Below are 22,205 nucleotides of genomic sequence, written 5' to 3'. Positions count from 1 at the left end.
ACAGTGGTTGCCTTGTTCTGAAGCACACTGCTACCCTGTGGAAAAGCAGAAGAATACATGGACAATATCGAAATCAGTCTGTTGTTAAACATTTGGAAGTACAGCCATAAAGTGAAAAATATAACCACAGAGTTATATTTTTTTAAATCTGAAGCAAGTGCTATGTAATGATAGTCTCTTCCTCTTAGATCTTCTGGAAAGTTCTGGGGAAAAATTTTTTCAAAAGAAATTTTGCAGTCTTCTTAAGTTTTTGAAAAACAAATCTAATATTACTAACAGTGTTTTTTGTTAAAAAAAATTAAATTGAAGGTGATCTTGTCCTAGGTAATAAATAGCCATTCTTGTATGCATGGAAAGAAAATTATATGCCTCTATATTGACATAAACTTGAGATTTCCAGGTATGATCCAGACAGCAGTTCAATTCCCAAAGATTTGTGAATAGCTAGGCAGTCATGGGAGCTTGGCCCTTTTTTTGGTTTTGTTTGTTTTTGTTTTCTGTTTTTAATAATACTTTTACTCTGTATTTTCTAGTGCCTCAACTTAGATTTTAAAGTTTTTTAAAAATAGATGAAAACTTAAATGACAAAAATAGATTAATGCTCTCTGTAAGCAGAAGGATTTAAAATCCCTAACCCGTGTTGGAAGTAGAGAGAACTAAAGCTCTAGGCAGAGATGTAAGAACACATAAATATAATTTGTATACATTCTCTAAGAATGCAACATCTTAGTGAGTTTTGAGAACCTTGCTTTTTAGTTCTTTACAAGAAAGCAGTTACATTCACTTTGCATTTGTCTTTAAAATTTTGAAGCATCTTAAAGTGAGTTTGAGGAAGAACTTTGAGTCCAAGTGTATGCAATTATTCCAAAGCATTAAGACACATATATATGTAAGGTTGAAAAACATGTGCAGTTAGAATGAAAAGTGTTAGAATGTCACAACTGGAGTAACCATTTAAAATAATACAACACAAATAAGAATCTGAAGCATTTGCTTCTCTTCTGGATTTTTTTTCTTGCTATTTTGCTACATTATACTCTTGGACTTCTTGTTTTAATAGTAGCAGATACTAGTAAAATACTTTCAAGAGGAAGGAAAGCACTTACAGAATTATTAATATTCTTATGGATATCTGAAAAAAAAAAAAAAGGAAGGTCATGGTCTGACCAAGAGACCTTAGCAGTGTCCTTTAAACAAGCATTAATCATATGTAGTGCATCAAATCATCATGTGCAAGATAACATTAGTGACCTCTCCAACTGAGAATAACAAATGACTCTTAATTTTCCTTTCTGTGCATGACAGTAGTGTTGACAACCTCTATGTATTTTTTTTTTTTTTTTGCCCTGTACATAATCAACTGATCATTCTCAACTCAAAATTTTCCTTAAAGTACATCTTTTCACTCCTATTTCTGCATGATAGGAACCTCTATAGAGAACATGTAATGGATCAGTCATCATATATGCATGTTTTATTTCTGTTGCTATGTCTGAAAGCAAAGTAGTTTCTGCATCTTTTATGCTGATGAAATGACATACTGAACAAGGGGAACTGGATTATATTGACTAGTTAGAATACATAAAATTTATAAACCTGTGGTTCAAAATGTGGATAGAAGTACACCATGCTACAGCATTCTTAGGGATAATGCATATTGCTTGAAACATTTTTGATAATGTCTTTAGTCATATGAAAAACCTAAAATAATCCATGCAGCTTCAACATTACCTTCAACATTACCTGTATGAAAGTTGCTTAAAAGTCCTAAAGGGAGCATTACTAGTTGTAACTGGAATTGTGATGTGCTTAGAGATATGTCTTTATATGCAGTTAGAGAGCCAGAGTAAATATTTTAGAGTTAAACTGAAGACTTAATTGCCTGTCAGCTCTTGAAAAGGTCTTGTTAAACCAATTATAACCCTATAATGCCTTAATCTTTATTCTGCAGTGGCCAATGCTGCAACTATGGGATACTGGAGGAGTCCACAGGATCAATGTGGACTAACGGGCACCTTAGGCAATATTTTGTGACTGTCGCTGCCTTCACAGAAATTGCCTCAGGATTTCAGCATTCTGGCCTGTTAGTCTTCCTTTGCTCCACCACCTGCAGCCTGATTGCTCCAGCTGGTTTCCTCCTTCTCCCATTTTTGCAGCCTGGCCTTAAGTATGATCAGTGGCTTCTTGGCTGAGCCCTGCAGAGTCTTGCAACTCATTGGCTATCCTGATACTTATTCAGCCCTTCACCGTGGATTTGGAGGCAAAAGCAATGTGCCATTTGTTGTCACCTTGAGGTGCTGCAGATCAGAAGTCTGGCCTTGCTTTGTCTTTCACTGGTGGTGACAACTGGTTAGCCTGGCTCCCTAGACATTTTCTGACTGAATTTCACTGAATGTCAGTGGGATAGAGTTCACGAAAGTCTAGTATATTTTAAGATTTTGCTGCAGCTGCGGACTTTCTCTGTGGCGCTTGTTTACCCATTTGTTCTTTGGCACTCGTGTCATTTAAAGACCAAATTAGCAGACTCTGCCGCTTGTTGCTAAAACTGAGTGGTTCACAGGAGAATGCATAAGAGTAGAGAAGGATATCAGATTAAATCTCAGGAGACTGAGCACTCTGAAATACCATATAATATCTTTTTAAAAAGTCATAATGGGTGGCTAAATAAACTGTGTGGATTTCAGCCATGTTTTCAAGAAAACACTGAGTGGTGGTTTCAACCTCTGTCCACTGGTCAGTCAAGACTTAAGTACAGTTGGGCTTTTTCATCCAGTCAGTGAGTACAATTGTCAGTAGGGTAAAGTGAAATCCTATTATTTGATTGGATAGGCAATATCTAGGATACTCATCATGTTCACATCACTCGGAATAGGTATCTTTGTCATGTTTGCTCTTTTCATCAATTGCTTGGAGTATTGCAAATTAGCAATGATTAAACGCTCTTTCCATAATCCAACTAGATATTGAAGCTACATTTGAGCTGTAACATTATTGCTTTACTGAAGTCCCTGGTGAGAGTTTTGCCAGAGGTTTAAAATTCCTAAGCTAGATCATATTCTGTATTACAGAATTTTTTTTTTTTTTAAAAGAAGCTCAGTGAGTTTCAATTTATGAACATCTGAATAACAGACGAAAGATTGATAAATCTGAGTCACTATGCAATTTATAATCCTTCAGATACCTACAAAATGCCATTTTTCCTAATAGGCTTAATCTCTAGTATGCTTTTTAGCCAGTAAAATTCAGGTTTCATCCTTTTTTGATGACTTGCCTCAAGGGAAGATCTAGAATTTTAGTTCCAGAAAATTATTGCTACTCTGAATTTGAGTTTCTGATTGGCTAAAACTCTACCAGAACTTCAGAGAGAATGTTTTATGTATTGCACTGGACTGTGTTGTAGGATAAGAAGTGTGTCCTCTTCTGCTACTAAACCTGAAAAGGACTCTCAAATGACACAAATGTGCAGTTCAATATTTGCCCCTGAGTCTGTGTCACTACAGCTAGCTTCAGGTGGTTTTGCAAGTCTCTGATTTTTAGAAGGCTATCTGCTTCTTAAGGTGGGAGAGTCAGAAGATGGGTGTGTCATTTCAAAAATTTTTTTTCTTGAAATGGGAGGGTTTGTTCTGAGCTGCAGCTCACCTCTTTCACGCTTCACATGGTGTTGTTCAACAGTGACACCTTTCTGTGTTTAATAACCAAATGATAAACTTTAGGTTGTTCCATATTGTAATACATGTCTATAGTCATGTTTTTCGGTTTTTAAGACTGACAAGATCTCTACATATATATATGTGTGTATATATAAAAATATATATATGAAATAAATTGAAAAAAAATCTGTGCTGATTTTTGGGTTGTCCATCTGCTTAACAAGATTCTGTTTTGTTAATCTAAATCTGTCAGTGTTTGCTTTAATAGCCTTCAGAGTTGAAGGTCATCATTGCCCCTTCAAGCTAGTGCTCCTACTATAGGTTTTTCTTCTGTGTATATATTTCCCATTACAAATCAAGTACATCAAGTTTGTGATGTATGATGTGACTATACCTGATGCCTAAGTCAGTGTTCTTCAGTATTCTGTGCTCTGCCAGTTGTGTTTATATGCATTCTTGAATCTAGGTTGCATTTCAAGAGCCAGCTGCATGATTTAGGCTCTGTAGTCTAGTTGTTAGTGCATTAGCCAAACAAGCATGTTTCAGTTTCTGTTCTGAGCACTGGTTTATCTGATTTCTCTCTTAATGTTTGTTTTATTTTTAAAAATAAGTAAATAAACCCCTGCCTTGGTCTGCTTAGTTGTTTTTTTTTTTTTTTATGCTGTCTCTCCATAGATCAAGAACTGCAGTTATGAAAATTTAAGAATTAAGCAGTTGTGCTATTCTAACATAGATTTAATTCTGTATGAACGTTAAAGTTGTTATGCCCTTTGCAGACAATATAGTATCATGCTTCTCTGAAATCAGTTACCAAGAACCGTAAGAACTATGACATGATTGATAATGTAGATTAACTTTTTAAGGGTTTCTACTTTATTTGTCCTTAAGCATGAGTTCTTAGATTTGTGCCTTTAAAAATATTTCCAGATTTACACCTTTAAGTTGTCAGTTTACTCGCATAATCTAATTTTTGCTGTTGTATACAATGGCAAATTAAGGACAAATAGCTTAATATAGCTACAAGATTAGTATGAATTTAGTGTGTAGCTAAGAGCGCTTATCTACATTAATTCTTAGTTGCTTAGAAAATTATGCTTTCATTAGTATTTGCCTCTTGTAGGGGTAGAAGTCTCAAAATGAAGAAGAATCTTGAAGGACTACACCAATCTTTATTGTAAAATTCAGTTCAGAGCTATGGAGGTGTATGTAGATGTAACAAAATATTTTTGTCTCTGTTGTAATTAAACATTATTGGTTTTTCTTTTTTCACTGTAGACTTCATGGTGACCTTTTTTCTTTTTGTGTTATCTTAATTTAGTGCCACCGCTTCAGCTGATTTCTTTGAATAAAGGATGCTAACATATTTACACAGATGGCCATCTCATTTTTTTACTTAACAATGTGCTACAATACATTCATTGCTATTTTTCTTGTTTCTACAGAAATTTCTTGCTCAAAAAAAAAATCTTGGTGTGACTTCATCATCATAATAATTTTTTTAAGCTTTTTAATAAAAAAATTCAGGAGAATACCTTTTGGGCCTATAAAATATGGCAGTAGATGGTGCCTCCAAGAAATAATTAAATGGAAAAGTGATAATATGTGTGAGGGGATCTTTCTGAGACTATTTGTAAACTTTTGATTTCAAAATGTTGCCTTCAGGCTTGGTAAGAAAAGCTCAGTGTTTGTAAAGATTATCCTGACAGCAATATGCTGGGTCAATTGTCAAGACATGTTTAGCATGGGGGGGATGTATTAATCTGCTATAGCTACCACTGTAAGTGGTTGGAATAAATAGAAGGCTCAAGCAGATGAAGAGGGATTAACTGTGTAAATTGAGCAAACTCTTCAATCACTAAACCAGTGATTTTACAAAGGATTAGTCTGCTTTTACAAATATTGATTACTGATTTGTTACTCTGAATGAAGATGATATAACTTGTGCAGTTGTTATGTAGTATGCTATGTGAAGTGTATATCATTCATATTAATGGGGTTGTCATAGACATTGCAGAAACTGACAGATTTATTATAGCAGCGCTGTTAGCATTGTCATAGTTAAGGTTGTGTCAGCATTTCCATTAAAAGTCCCATTTTCTTCTTTTGGTGTTCATAGATCAACTTTTAAAATTTTCTCTGTTGAAATTTGGCAATACCATTTTATAGCTTTGACACAATTATTACTTTTGTGCACTTTTAAAGAGAACTGAATCAACGCATTTTAAATTAGAAGAAAAAGTACATGATTTTTAAAAAAAATGTTTGCAGCTTTGAATTATTTGGTTTTAGTGCAGCTTTTAAATGATAGTGTGTATGTTCAGTAGTTTCATTAGGTTTGTAGAGGAGTGTATGTATGTTAATCAGTTGTTATAAAGTGAAAATAACCAAGGAATTTTTGTATAAATGAGCTCTTTTGTCTGTCTATAGGCTTGTCTGGTGCTTTTTCAGTGCTACTAAATATCTAATAAAAATAATTACATTTCTTACAAATTGTCGCACTTAAATCCATGGACAATAATACTACCACAAAATACTGTCCACAGACAAAGCAACACTACTCTGTTAGCAGGTTCAGTTAATTCATACACCTTTAATGTTACAAATGGTGTAAGTTTCAACAGTGGTACATTGATGGGGTGGTTTGTCTTTCTTATCCTTAATTTAGATTTATGTGCAGAGGTAGGTTTAAGGAAAATTCAGGTGAGTTGGAAAAAAATCCCACTGACATTTCTTCATCTACTTGCTCATTGTAAAATTCTTAAGTTTTAAAAAATGTCCATTTCTCTCAATGTTTCAATGTGCCATCTTTCTCCTCTTATACAGATATCACAAAACTCAATCACAGCTCTTCTCTTGATTCTCTTTTCCCAAATTATGACCCCTGTTGAAGAATATGATGGTAACTCTGGTTTGTGAACCTCTAATCCCTTGACACTGTGGGGTTTCCTATGGTAGATGCTGAAGATATGAAACCTATATGCATTTACTATAGGAAAAGACAAGATGGCATTTATAAAGTAAGTATAAGTGATCCTCTTTCACTTTTGGATTTGAATCCCATAGATGGTATCCAAATAAAAATAGTTGTTGCTAGCTGCAAATAAAAAATGATTTCAAATATTCCTACTTGATACAAAAACCATAAGACCTGCATAGTCATCTAAAAAAGATAATAGCCGTGTGTAAAAAAGGAGATACATACTGTAGCTTGGTATCACTTAGAAAGGTCATTGAAAAATGAAAGTGGACATTTCAAGTGACTAGATGTAGCAAAGTGGGACTTATGAGAGAATTGGAGCAGTTGGTCTCATCTCTTCCCTCTTGTTCAGAGAAAAACAGCTACTGCCAGAACGCTTAGTGCTTGTACCTTCAAGTGAATGATTTCTTCTGGAGACTTCAAATGGAGTAGAAAATATGTGTCGTCATTCAGAAAACTTGTAGTTGATATTGGAAAGTGGTTCTTCCTATTGTTCTCAGTACTCCAGGGTGAATAACCACTGAAATGTACATCTGGAAAGCTTTCAGGAAACACAAGTGTTCTGCTCGCTTCTTACAGCGTTTCCCTTGTTCTTTTAAGTTTGGTCCTATGCAATTATAGCAAAACTGGAGAAAATTTTTATCTTTGTGGTAGCAACCTCCTTGCGAGAGGAGGTTTGAAAACAGCGATGTGTTTTTCTAACAATAAAACCTTTCGATTTTTATTCCCTCTTTATTACCTCTTTCAGAGTACTTAGAAATAAAGACACCACGTTAGTCATTGCAGAGTCTTTTTTTCCTTTATGTGTGCTCATGGTCTTGGTCTGTAGTTTGATTTTTGGAAGTGCAATGTCATCATTGCTGGTGACTGTAATTCTACCAGAACTTTCTACTTTAAATGCTGAATGATATTTGATATGCATTTTGTGTGCTGCACTGGGAAAACTTGAAAGGCTCGTGTGAGATTTTTTTCTTTTGTTTTTATTTTAGAAAGGCTTGTCTTTGCATGCAGACTGCAGTGTAAAGTCATACCTCCATCCTAATTCAAATTAGCTTTTGAATGCAGAGGAACTTTGAGTGTGATCGTTCACTGATCACCGAGCCTAGCTTTACTTAAATTATCAGTAGTAGAAGAAACGTATCAAAAATGAGGCAATGAGGCAGAACATTCAAGCATTTTGTGTTTGCAGGAATACATAAAATGTGGAAAATTAAACCTGTAGGTTTTGTGGACCTCTTCACTGAAATCTGAATGTGCCATTTAAAGATGCTCTTAGCTGACCATATGAATTCTAATCTCTTACTTTATACAGATTAAAGACTTTTCAGCTCCAACGAGTAACGTTAAAACTTTTTTTGATCAAGGATATGAGCTGTTGAAGCATTTAAAATGCTCAAATTGTGTACGTATGTTTCCTTTCAGAAGCTTAGCAGGCCAAGCCTTTGGCCAGGAGTCAGAACAGTTGGAACTTTGCAGACTACACAGCTAATCCAAGAAGGCTGCCACTTGGCATAAGTGACTTCCATATATAAAACATCATACAGTTTACATTGGGGTTTTTCATTGGTGTTTTGTGGTAGTCTGAGAATTTCCTTGTTTCCCTGTATTTTTTTGGTATTGCTCATTGTATTTCCAGTGTGTTACACTTCTTATGAGAGCAGTAGTTAAAATGTTCCCGTGCTCAAGTATTCCTATCACAGATTAAAATCACATCAGATGACTTTCCTGTTCAGCTAAATTTGGCCCTCCTCAAACTGCACTGTTTTCAGAGCACTCTTTTTCTTTCCTTTTTTTAAACTGAATTTTTGAAGGGGCCTTAAACTAGCTTCTGGAACTAGAAACAAAAATTCAGGAAATGAGGTATACACAATAGAGTTTCCTTAAGAGAGGATACAGGGAAAAAAAATTTGAAAATGATAAAATTAAGGAGAAAATTTTTTTATATTTTTTAAATGGATGTATGATTTGTGAAGAATCTAGCTTGCATGATATTACCAAAATTTGGTTAAGAGTCACAGAGTTCACATGATTTAAGCTCTTATAGATCTGTCAAAATGTTGTTGAGTAATAAATACTTGGGTTACTAGGATGCTGAAATTTAAAATATAATTTGAAAGTTTATTGTTTAGCTTTGTGAGAAAAGACTTTTGGTATTTTTGTCTGCCAAAACATATTAAGTCTTTCTCATGTTCAGTTAAATAGCTGTCATTGCTTAGTATCAGTTTAGGCTTATTTGCTGAACGAAATGTGCCAGTTGCCCAGAGGTGAAATTTTAGACCCTTCAAAAATACTAATTAAAAATGTTATGACAAAATCAGAAAAGTAATAAGAAATTTCTAGTTCTGATTACCACAAGTTTTTCTGAAGGTGTTGTGATATATGGTTATTTCCAAGGGATTCTTACGCTTACCAGATGGCTATTTAAAAATAGTAGTAAACAGCAGTGTACAATTGTACTGTAGTATTACCTTTTCCAGATGTTTTAGATGTTAAGATGAAAATTGTTTTTTTCACCTGGACATACTAAATACTAGCTTTCAACTTGCTGTTTGATAGACCTATAGGACTTTCTTCCTATTAGTCATCTGGGAATACAGGAAACATAATGTGGTTAAAGATGCTATCCATATGCAATTTGACATCATGCTGGTCATATTCCAGCTGTAGGCTCTTTATTCCTGGCCTTTTAATTTTCTTTGATTAACTAACAGCACCTTCTGTGGTTCATCTATCGTGTAGATATTCTGAATCTTTACTTAGGGTTTCTAATCAAAATTGGATGTGTGTGCTTGTCTGTGAGACGATGCTGGGAAATTTCAGCTTGCCTACATCATTTCGTGAGAATTGCCAGTACCTCTAATTGGTTCATGATGGTCTATTTTGACTTGCTTCTGTCTGCAATGGAGAGGCATTGTTTTTATTTCTGTGTTCTCCTATATACTTTACTTCTTATAACAAAGTGGGAAGCTGAGCTTCTTGTTGCATAGGCAAAAATTGTCAGTCTTTACAACTGATGCACTTTTCTGTTAGCTGTAGTGTGGGCCTCTGGGTGATTGAAACCTATCTGTCTTACACTGGAATGATTGATTAAACTTTAATGGTCCGTGTAGGAATTTAAGTCAGATTTTTACATTTCTATGCCTTATACTACAGTGGGGTGAGCAGTAGACCTTGTACAAGAGACCTTTTCTTTACTGCTGTATCTTCTTTCTGTTGTCTTGTCTCAGAATCTTTGAGAAACAGCAGAAGTGGGAAGACTGCTTCTGTGAAGCGTGCAGTGGTCCCTTTGTATAACCCAGGGGGATAATGCATGCTCACAACAGAAAACATTGCTTTTATTATTTTGCCATGTGCCATGGGTGTAATTTGTGAAATTTTAATAATTATTTATATGAAAGTCAAATCTGGATCAAGGGATGAAAGCCATGAATGCCTCTGTACATTAAGGTGCTATGCAAAATGTAACAGTGGGTGTTTTAGAACCAATTTGAAAGCCAGCAAAAGAATGCGTAAGTCTAGGACAATATTGCTTCATAAATTCAAAGTTAAGTTTGGATGAGAAGTGTGTGATCCAGGATAATTCCTTTAGGCTGTGGATCCTGGTGACTGGAGTACGACCAAATAAATTCTGTAATTTATTTAAAAAAAAAATAATCTTTGTCAAAGACTACCTGGACTTGTGCAAAGTATTTGACACCATCCTGCATGATATCTTTGTCTCTAAATTGGAGAGACATGGATTTGATGGATGGACCACTCAGTGGATAAGGAATTGGCTGGATAGTTGCACTGAAAGAGTTGCAGTCAACGTCTCAATGTCCAAGTGGAGAGCAGTGATGAGTGGTGTTCCTCAGGGTTTGGTATTGGGACCAGTGCTGCTTAACATCTTTGGCAACATGTAAAGGGGGGTTGAGCACACTCTCAGCAAGATTGCTGATGACACCAAGCTGTGTGGTGCGGTCGACATGCTGGAGGGAAGGGATGTGACATCCAGAGGGACTTGGACAGGCTGGAGAGGGGGGACCGTGTGAACCTCATGAAGTTCAACAAGGCCAAGTTGACCTGCACATGGGTCAGGGCAATTCCAAGCACAAATATGGGCTGGGTGGTGAGTGGATTGGGAGCAGCCCTGCAGAGAAGGACTTGAGGGTGTTGGTTGACGAGAAGCTCAATGTGACTGTGCTTGCAGCCCAGAAAGACAACTGTATCCTGGGCTGCATTAAGACAAGTGTGGCTAGCAGGTTGAGGGAGGGGATTGTCCTCCTCTACTCTGCTATTGTGAGACCCCACCTGGAGTGCTGTGGCCAGCTCTGAGGCCCTCAACATAATGAGGACATGAAGTTGCTCAATCAAGACTAGAGGAGGTCCACGAAGATGATCAGGGGGCTGGAGCACCTCTCCTATGAAGAAAGGCTGAGAGAATTGGGGTTGTTCAGCCTGAAGAAGACAAGGCTCCAGGGATACCTTATAGTGGCTTCCCAGTACTTGATCTACAGGAAAGCTGGAGGGGGACTTTTACAAGGTCATGTAGTGACAGGATAAGGGGTAATGGTTTTAAACTGAAAGAGGGTAGATTTAGGTTAGATATAAGGAAGAGAATGGTGGTGAGACAGTGGAACAGGTTGCCCAGAGAAGCTGTGGCTGCCCCCTCCCTGGCAGTGTTCAAGGCCAGGTTGGACGGGGATTTGAGCAACCTGGGCTAGTGGAAGGTGTCCCTGCCCAGGGCAGGGGGGTTGGAACTGGATGGTCTTTAAGGTCCCTTCCAACCCAAACCATTCTGTGGTTCTATGAAATGAAATACGTTACAACTACTAAATAAATTTTGCTCAGAAAACAGGTGAGGATTGAGAAGCCATAGATGTAAGATGTTTTTAAATTTAAAATATCTAAATACACAGTTATTTAATTAGGGGCTAAGTGAAAATGACCAAAGGAGACAGATCTCAAGCATGCTAACTGATTAAAAAGCCTAAATATTTCTGTAAAGAATATGTCACAGTAATTTTTAGGCTTCCTGGCCCGTTGCCTTCTCCTGAGCTTACAGGAAGGAAGGGAGGAGAAATGCTCATACTGCTTTCCTTCCAAGGGAGGAGTCAAGAAGAAATACTCAGCATTTAGGCCTCTGAGGGTGTGGTATTAGTGTTTGTCACCCAAACTTCATATTCCAAATTAGAAAGAATTAAAACTAGAAACAGATGACACTGCTTTAAGTATTCTTTAATAAAATACACTTCTGGCTCTTCTTAGAGTCATATATGGAGGCAAGTTATTCTGTGAAGATTATTGTAAACTGTTAGAGAACACAATGGTGAATGCTGGGGATGGCTCCAGAGCAAAACTTCATAGACTAGGCAGTCTTTGGAACAAGCACTTTGAAGACCAAAATGCTAACATTTCTTGAACCAATGTTTCAAAAGCTAAACATTTCAATTATATTTATTCCCCTGAATGAAATAAATTTTCTTTAACATTTGTCTTTTGTTTCTTGCATGTTAAACTAATTCAGAGCTATTAGGTTACTATATTTGCACAGTACTGAAGTAGTCTTTGTGAAAGTGTTCAAGAAAGATAATGAAGCTAATGAGATTTTACGTGATCTTCCTACTGATAACTTTTCCTTAATCAGAAGACTCTAGGAAATGGGATTTTTTTAAAATCAGTATACATTAATCTTCTCTTTAATTATAAGTAGAGAGAAGGTATGCATATGAAAGTAAAACATCTCCCCTTTACTGTAGATTCACAGTGCTTGTGCAACAGATGTGACCCCAGTGTGTTGCTATGTACAGATTCAAAGATAATTGAATCCCTCTGTAGTATCTATTAAAAATGGGTAAATGTTGTATTTCCAGATGAAAATCAAATGGAGAGATATGAAGAATTTCAGAAGTGTGTGAGAGGGGGGTGGGAAGGAAGAAAATAAAATTAAAATACTTTTTGTGTTTCTAGAAACATTACTCCTGCCTTGCTCAACTTTAACACAAATATTTTCAGAAAACCTTTGCCAATTTAGAATTGCAGCCTGAGAGATATCATAAAAACTCCAAGCTTGAGGACACACTCCCTCCCCCTGTTTTCTGCATTTTAAAGGATATTATTTCAGTACTTGGAGTAGCAACTCTGTTTTTAGAGAAACATCCAGTTTTGTATTAGATTACAAGATATATTTTCATATTGCCAGCATTTTTCCTCTGTTTTCTAGCTGAAAGTTTTTACTAATGATAATTCACACAGGAATGGATTCCAGTTTCTCCTTTTCTATAAATGGGTCTTCAGTGCAGTAAAAAGGAAGCTAGAAAAATAATTTTCATTAATAGTGATTTTTTTTTTTTTTTTGTTAGAGGAAGATAAAGCAATACCAATCACTGTTTTCTCCATATAATCAAACTAATATCTTTTGTCCTGTCAGTGTTCTTTTACAAGGACTGGAGAACAGTGAATTATTCTTATTTGAGCAAGAAGTCTTTACCATTATAGTAGTTAAACCTATGATCTTCTACTAGGAAAGCAAACTGTAATCAGCCACTTAGCTGTTACTGAATTACACTTATCTCCACTTTGCCTATTTAACTCCCCATAAGCATGCTAAACACCTCTTTAGAATGCATTGACCTCTAATTATTTCTTGCTTTATGTATCCCTTAGCCCACATTGAAGAAATAAAAGTTATTCCTATTGGTATACAGTGCAGAATAATACAACCTGGATTTGTTTTATTTAGTTTGTATACAGAATGAAATTTTAACACCTTTGGGTCATCCAAAAATCAAAATTCCATGCATAATAATTGAATTTCATGTTTTATCATGTGAAGTGACACTGGTAAAACTGGTTTCAAGTAATGGGAGAAATTCACTATTGCAGTAAGGTGCAAAATTGCATTATTTAGGCTTTTGACTGATTATCAAGTTGCAGAACTTGTAGCCATGCCATAAACTGTAGTCTGAGATCTTTCAGAAGTCACAAGATGCTGGATTTGTGAGATTTCTTCAGTGGAACCTGTACATTAATACACTTATGTTAATAACGTTTATGTTTTTCTGAAGTCAAAGCATGACTGGTAGAAAACCTGGATTTATGCTTGAGTGAGAGCATTTCATTTTCTTTTCACTGGAGAAATTTTTAGCCTGGCAGCAGTAGGATTATAATAACTGCCAGCTGCTCACTTGGCACAAGAGTGCCCAGAACCCAGAGGAAGAACCTGGTGCATTATATATGTAATTTAATTTTCTCTAAGACTTGAGGGTTTAGGCCTCATAAATATTTTGATCTGGTCTTTGATGGCCTTTGTACTCATCACTCTGGGAGTATGCATGTGGAGCATAGCTTGCAGGTTTTAGTTTGGAGTACACTGAAGTAATTCCCACCAGGATAAGAAGAGAAATTATTCAGGGAGATTCATCTGTGAGTGGGTGGTCAAGAAAGAAGGAAAACCATTAATGTTAAGCAGATGGACCTCCCTCATGTTATACTCTATATTGGGGATGAAAGATGATAATCTCCCCAAATATTGGGCAATAATTGATTTGATTTTCACATCGAAAGAATAAAGTTCAAGACATTACTTGTAAGGTAGAAGCTCAGCAATGGAAAGGAGACTCTTGTATGCTCAACTCTGTGCTTGTCCACCACTGTCAGGGCAATGATACAGCAGAAATTAGGTCTGGAGGGGTTCACAGGACCAATTGTAGTACCTTTTTTCCACCTGTAAGCTCACACAGCTGCAAGCCACAGAGCACTTCTTGACTTACAGTGCCACTTTAATATTTTAAATTGTCTTCAGAAACTACAATGTACTAAAGGAGAAATCAGGGAAGACTATGGGCCTTTTTAACATCTTTATTTCTAAATCCTTGAGGCATACCTAGAAAAACCATACAGGGCTAGGAAGTGGGTAGGAAGGCATGGTCTGATTTTGGGAGAGAAATTTTCCTTGGATCTGGTAGTCAGCTTGGCCATAAATATCTGAGCAACTAACAGTAACACCCCCAAGAAAGTAAATACCGCTAGGTGCTATCTTACATCCCTAGGATACAATCTTCTTGCGTCTTTAAATTTCATTTCTTATAGTGGACGATCTCCAGTGAACTTAGAGTAAACTGAAATTCAGACCATTTCATCTGCATTCGTGATGGAACGGAAAAATTTTCCTTGTCTTGAAGACATCTTGGGGCATGTATGGGAGTATAATATTTGGGAATTCAGAGCTTTAAACTCTAAAGTGATTTGAAGCAAGTTGTTTAATTTGCTTAACATTCTTTATTTAAAAAAATAGTAATGTTCTTTCTTGACAGTCTTTCTCTATGTTAAATAGAGTCTTTGTGGAAGGAGCTGTCTTATTCAATGTCCCATGCAGCAGTCAACTAATGAGTCTCTGATCTCAGCTGCTACTGTAATGTAAACAAATGCTTCTTTACCATAACAAAGCACTGCTTTATTGATATTTTTTCGGAGGAGATTTGTGCCAAGCCTGATCTATTTCAAATGAATGGGGAAACAACATTCTAAGGCACCTGCAAAAAATGACCTGCTATGCAAATTCCAAACTTTCAGTTGGGCTTCCCACATCTAGGGCTTGCAGTTCACTCTAAATCCTGTCTGAGATGTGGATAAGAGAGTAAAGCAATGAAAAAAATGGAAGAAAGGTAGAAAGGTGACACGGGTTAGGAGACTTTCATGCTGACTCCAGGCAGTAGCTGTAGGGACGATGTAGTTCTCTCTTCTTTCTTCTCCTCATTGTTTTTGTCGCAGTACAGGGGTAAGAGTATATCTGTGTTTGTACCCTCTTCCTGCCACATATGCACAACACCTGCAGTTAATGAGAATCTGAGAGGAGGTGGTTCTTTCTATTTTCTTTATACTTTTCATACTACTTATTCTTCCTCCCCTTCCTTCTGGAGGAACAGAGCAATGAAAGGAGGAATTTAGCCAAGATTTATGCTTTTTCTTTCATGTACAGCTGTATGTGTCTTGGGATATTACAGTTGGGTCCATTTCTTCTGCCCTTCCACTGAAGTTCCATCATATTTTTTGGTTCCCAGGCTTTTTTGACAGAAGGATGATAATATGCACGTGATCTGTTTCTGCCACAGCTACTTACAGATTGTGAATAGCAGTGGACCTGACCAGCTGCTGCTTGTTTTGTGGAGTTACTGCCTAAGTTTCTTTGAGGAACAGAAAAAGAAACTGGCTTCTCTGCAGGTTGAGGGTGGGAGGAGGACTTCTTTCTGCAGCGTCACTAGCACAGTGAAAGACTGCCTTTTTTCCATGCAGGTTCTTTTCCTTGCAGGCTTTCAGTGTCCTATGCAAAATAAATGTAGTTTCAGAAAATGCCGTAATCAAATTTATCCTAACTTGTCTCAGCAAAACCGAGAGTGGAATTTTGACACTCTGAAGCAGTCAGTTCAGGTGAGCTTCTACCTACAGCCAGAATAACATTAAGAAGTCCTGAAAGTATGTGCTTCTCTGGGACTATATGTCCCATTTGATTTGACCGTGCACTAAACTATCACTTGTCAAGCTTCCTCATCAAAACCCAAACTGATACAAACAATAATGTATAAAATTAGATCCAAATAGTGGTTGAAATTCTTAAATTAAAAAATTTAAGAGTGAACTTGTTTTGTTTGTTTGTTTAATTAGGTTTTATGTCTTCCACATCTGTGGTGATGCACTGTTCTAAAATGAGCCCTACTGGCTTAGGTAAAGCTCTAAGTGTTGCACACTGATGCCTCCCAATGACCATTATAAAGCAGCACACTATGTATGTTTGTAAAACTCGTCACCTCCCCCACTCATAATATCATCATTAGATCATCATTTTAAGTAAATACTAAACTTACCAAGTAGCAGCCAGCAAGTGTCTTTGTGTTAAATTCTCATTTAATGTGCAGTGATTACATCTTATCAAGCAAGAGGGGACAGCTGCATCATTTTATAGTGCATGCACATGGAGATGATAACGCTTGTATTTTTAATACAGTAGTAAGATTTCCATAGAAGCTGAAATAATAGTTGAAAAGTAGTAAGAATATTAATGAAGAAAATTCAGTGAAAATGTCAATGTATATGAAATTCTATCTACTGTCTTATGGTATCCAACAAAATGTTTTGTTGCCTAAAGAGCCAATTGTATTATTGAAGGAACGCATTCTCATTGAGTATTTTCATACTTTAGACATACATTCTCTGCATATCCTTATCTTTATTCCTTGTCTTTTTCCTATCACAACTGTATTTAAGGCCACCATAAACCGACTCATTCGTGGACACAGATTTAAAAAAACTGACGGTCTCCTTCTCACAGGAGACAGTCCTCCACAAGCCAACTCCAATATGAGTCCCTGCCGTGGGCATGTGGGCCACCCCTGCGTGTTGCAGTCCTCTCAGTGCTGAACTACAACAGCGGGGGCTTCTTCCCATGGAGTCCTGGCCTTCTTCAGGTGCAGGCACCTGTCCAGGTGTGGGGCCCCACACATGCTTGAAATCAGTATTTTCTCCACTCTGGACCCCCATGGGTGGCAGGGGGCTGACCCTGCCACATCACCACGGGGTACAGGGGAGTCTCTGCTCTGACGCACCTCCCCCCCTTCTCTGTTCTTCCACTGGCTTCGGTGTTCGCACAGATGTCCTCCTCACAACTCCTCCTCACAACGACACCCAGGTTCCCCTTCTTAAATACATTATCGCAGAGGTGCAGCGAATTGGCCTGGCCTCAGTGGAAAGGTGGGTCCGACTTGGAGCTGGGGGAGCTCCGAGAAGCCTCTCACAGGGGGCCACTGCTGTAGCCCCCTCCCCTGCTACCAAAAAACCCTGCCACTCACTCAAACCAAGACAAGGGACAATCTAAAAATCCAGGAAGCTGGCGTCACCTTCCAGAGACAGTGTCCTTGGTTCAAGCTCAGGCAATTGATCTTTAATCCACACTGCATAGTTTAAAGTGTTTTTTTAGCACAGGAGTTGTCTGCTGATATTGGTCCTTTTTTAATGTTTATATCGGTAGAACTTAATGAGATTAAATATATTTTGATGAATAATTGCTCCCTTGTAAACTTGCCACCTACCAATAGTGACTCTTATGAATATTTGATGATAATAAGTAGTAGGAACTTCACTGTGACGCTCACATGCACTTAAAACCCCAGCAACTTTTGTTCTGCTTTTTTGCTTGTGGTAAATAGTATGACACTTGTATACATGTTAATTATTGCACATACCTAATATTCCTGTTCTTAATGCTATGAGTTCCATTTAAGTCATAACTCTGTTGTTTTAGGAGGGGAAGGATGCAGGTTGGAAGATGCAATTTTTAACATCTAGATTTCTATTTTAAATGGAGGTAGAGTCCACTGATAGGTCTCATGCTTCTAGCTATGAAATAACAATTGAGAAAAAAGAAAAAATATAGTGGAACATACTCACCATTTTGCAGATGCAGCCATGTTCTACAAAACCTGAAGTTGGCATCTGTAGATCAACAGTTTCATAGACTTCCATGCAATGTCTTTGGTCTATTCAGTATTGCCTTATAGATCCTATTGGCAGTACTTTTGTGGCATATTGCAAATTAGGCAATGTCTATCAACAGCAGGCATCACCTTTTATTATCTCTTTATCTGTTTTCTTGTTTTGTAGATGGTGTAGAGGATCCTCACTTTGTATGTTGTTTCAAGATGGTTTTGTATGAAGCTGCTATTGAAAACCTCATTCCTGATTTAATTGTGTTGAATTGTAATAGCTGGTTTTGTTTGCACATTTGAAAACTACTGCTTTCATTATCCAACTTGCTTTACAGACCATACTCAAAACACGAACTAATGTTTTCTAAGTTGCTGTAGTTTGTTTAATTACATGTTTTTCCTTCTGAGACTTGCAGGATCTGCTACACAGCTATATTTTTCCTTACTAAAGTGGTGAGGACAGCAGCAACAGCTCTGGCATTTATAGTTAGAGGGTTTTTGTACTTAAAATAATCCAGTGTAGTAGTTACTAGAATTTTTTCCTGTAACTCCTGCATATTGAGAGTGTAAAATCCATAAATTTATTAATGCTACTATAACATTTTTCTTGAAAAGCACTGCTTAATAGAATTTATTTTTCTTTCAGTGAATCAGTTACCTCCTATTGCAGCTCAGGATCTTCAGTTTGTTCTGAAGGCTGGATACCTGGAAAAACGCAGAAAAGGTAAGTCTAACTATCTTTCTTGAAAACCAGTGCATATCTTATATCTTGGAAGTCTATGTGTCAGTATTTGATGTTATACACCCAAATAACTTTACACAGGAGTGATACATAAAATGGAATAGAAGCTGAAATGTTGAAGCATTATTATGCAAAAGAAGCACAGCATATAGTTGCCTCTGTAGTATTAAAAGAACATCCTATTTCTTTATTGACTAAAAAAAATCATGCTGTGAAAGTCCACTGTCAGCCATAATTCAGAGACATTCAGATATTTTTGAAGAAAACATTAGGAATGTATGTAAAAGTACCATATGTTGACTTCATGTTTCAGTGAGCATCAAGATTTATTTTCCTTCAAGAGGGCAAATATTGATCTCAGCTTTGGTTCAGTCAATATTTACCTTGATTCAATAAATCTTATATTGTCACTTTAATACCCGCTTAATGCTGCAATAACTCTAGGAAATATTTAGGAAGTTGTTCATTATTTCCTTATATTTAATGTTACACATGACTTCTCTTTTTATATGATTTCAAATTCCCATTTGTTTTCTTACCACCACTTTTTATTTCTAATTTCTTTCTCAGTGCCATACGTTTCTCTTCTTCAGATTTGGTTTCCTTTCCTTAGTGCCTTTCCTGTCTCCTCCTCTCTCTTACCTCACCCTTGAAAAGAAGTAACATACTTGTGTTCAATAATGACATAAAGTGATATATTATATTAATTGCAGATCATAGTTTTCTTGGCTTTGAATGGCAGAAACGTTGGTGTGCTATCAGTAAGACGGTCTTCTATTATTATGGAAGCGACAAAGGTAATTATAACAATTATGATAAACTATAGAAATGACTTTTCATGCACAGAAGCATATGAAAGCTTTTAGTGGAGTTGGAAACTGCGTATCTAAGGTCATTTTAAGAAAGCAAATGAAACTTTTAAAAAATAGTTGTTTCTTAAATAGTGCTGTGAATTTTAAAAATGTGTAAATATTCTTCAGAATCTGTAAGAGATGTGCTCATTTTCTGAAGCAGGGAAACCAAGGAAAAAAGATTAAGTTACTTATAAAGCTACTTTGTGCACCATTAATAGCTAACTATTAAGTTTGATAGTATGCTCATACTCAGTTGATTTACTGGACAGAAAATGTTCTTCCTGTCCAAATAGGATTTTAATTTTAAAACACCCTCTAGCAATTATATATTTCGAGTTCTTTAAAGGTGGTTCTATCCAGGAGAATGTTAGTCTAAAAATAGCATAGTGGAGTTCCCTGTTTCTTTCTAAATAGCTTATGTTCTACAAAAGCTAGAAATGAAGTAATATATTTAAATAAAACCCAGTCATGGAGACTAAAGCTAGCTTCTAAAGGTGACTTTTAACTTTTAATAGCCAGTTTAGAAAGGATCTGGCATAAATGTTGGGTATCACTTTGAAATTCTAAAATTGACAGTCAAAACATCCTTTAAATTATGTACCAAGTTCATTTGATGTTTAAGGGTAAAACATCATACAGAAATGCATCTGAGAAATTTTAAAAGTCCAATTATGTCTAATTTTCTCCCAAAAAATACTTATTCCTGGGCAAACTTTCCACAGAAGCTTTTTTTCCTTCTGCTTATGCTTGTGTGACTCTACCTGGGATTAGTGCAGGTAGTAGTTATTTTGGTTTTTTATTCAAAGACAAATTTAATTTGGTCCAGTTTGTTTTATTCCTCAATATGCTGTGTCATTTAAATTCACCCTCTCTTTAAAAACAAAAAAAAATAAGGCAAGAGTCTAATTGTAAGTCCAGTTTTCATCTTGCCACAGTTTCCCATCATATTTTCTGTATCCAGAGTTTTGTTAGTAAATAAACTAAATGTTTCCTTTTCTTATTTACTTGGGATTTACAAGTTGATCAAGCTTCAAAAACACACAATCTTTATTCAAAAATTTTGAGGAGGTGTGGCATAACATTGATTTGTCAGTGATCATTTATTTCTTTCTCTGGAAAATTATCTTGTGCTTTTGTTTATATATAGTTACACATTACCTAGTACTTAAAAAATGGCTTTTTTTTTTTTTTTTGGTCAGACTATATTGCTAGTTCTTAAAGATTGTTCTGCGTTTTTAAATCTTTGCCTTTTTATCTGCTAGCTTTTTGGAGAAAAACAAGGTTGGTGTTTTTGACATTTTTTTTTTTCTTGTGTCTGTGCTAATCATTATTTATGCTTTCTAGCATATGGTCTATGGATTAAGACAGGAAAACTGCCGACCTGCTCTTTTTCCATCCCCACCCTTTTTTTTTCTTTTGCAACAACCTATCAAGGCTGTGTTGTAACATCCGATACCTATGCTCAAAGATAAAATACACAGGAGCATGTTCCTTAGCACTCAACAGGTTGGTGTCATGTCAGGAATTGACTGTGTTATACTGTGGGATCTCTTTCCTTTATGGATCTTTACACAGATGCTTTGGCTTATACATTTACAGCTTTTGTAGGCTGAAGTCTTGTTTGGGGAAGAATCTCCTAACTGTAACCTCATGATGTGGGAGAGGTGCATGGTCCATGAAGGCACGTAGTCCATAGGAATTGCATAGGCATGGCTGGACTCCAAACAGTAGGTCATGGAGGAAGCAAACAAATCAAATGCATGAATTTCTGCCCTACCTCCATGTGAGTGGTGCTGTTAGTGCAAAAAAACTAGCGCAGCATGGTGGAATCATTTAATCTTGCAGATCTGGGGTGATGAACAGTCACTCCAGAACTTGCCTTTGAAGAAGAAAGCTTTTTTCTAGACTTGTCAGAGGTACTTTCTTCAGCCCTCTAATGCCATAGTACGTCAAGCTCCTTGTTCCAGTGCAGAAGCAAATCTCCATCAGTGTGCAGAAACTGGATACCAGAGACTGCTGTAGTTTTGTGGCAAACCAGTTTGCTGTTGAAACTGAGCTGTCATCCTACTGGTTCTGAACGTATGTGCTGCTGTTTATCACGCTGTTTAGCTGCAGATGGTCAGCGTGGACGAGGTGTGCGATGAGACAGTCCTGAGGAGATCTGGCATTTAGTCACTGGAAGAACCTAGAACTGTTTTCACTCCCCCTGTTACAGCCAGCAGTGGTACCTGCTGTAGTATGCTGTCATATTGGGCCCCCCCTTTTTTGCTGTGATCCTTGATGACTTGGATCATGTAGAAAATCAGCGTGTGTTCTTACTGCCTGTAGAACAGCGAAGTGTGTGTTTGGGTGGCTTCATGCAAATTGCTGCCACCTCTGAATTATTGGGATGGCATCTGTCTAAACAATGCCAGTCTGCCCTAGCCTCTGCAGTGTCTGCAGATGTTTTGTATCAGCTGGGCCTTGGTTTCTGACAGGTTCCAGGGCTGATTCACACAACAGGAAAATTCCCCAACGTGAATG

General features: G+C 36.8%; 1 protein-coding gene across 5 annotated transcripts in view; it reads left to right on the top strand.

The window, feature by feature from the left end:
* SKAP2 (src kinase associated phosphoprotein 2) overlaps positions 1 to 22,205 on the top strand; it is a 137,694-nt gene that overhangs the window by 53,985 nt on the left and 61,504 nt on the right. For all 5 annotated transcript variants that reach the window (XM_074900447.1, XM_074900446.1, XM_074900445.1 and 2 more), the window contains 2 exons: positions 18,733 to 18,810; positions 19,542 to 19,625. In XM_074900447.1, coding sequence (XP_074756548.1) covers positions 18,733 to 18,810; positions 19,542 to 19,625 — 162 coding nt within the window. The remainder of the gene's footprint in view (positions 1 to 18,732; positions 18,811 to 19,541; positions 19,626 to 22,205) is intronic.

Source organism: Athene noctua, chromosome 2, assembly GCF_965140245.1.
Source record: "Athene noctua chromosome 2, bAthNoc1.hap1.1, whole genome shotgun sequence".
Lineage (NCBI taxonomy): Eukaryota > Metazoa > Chordata > Aves > Strigiformes > Strigidae > Athene > Athene noctua.
Note: the sequence above shows the minus strand (reverse complement) of the source record. Positions and strands in the feature narration are given on the sequence as shown.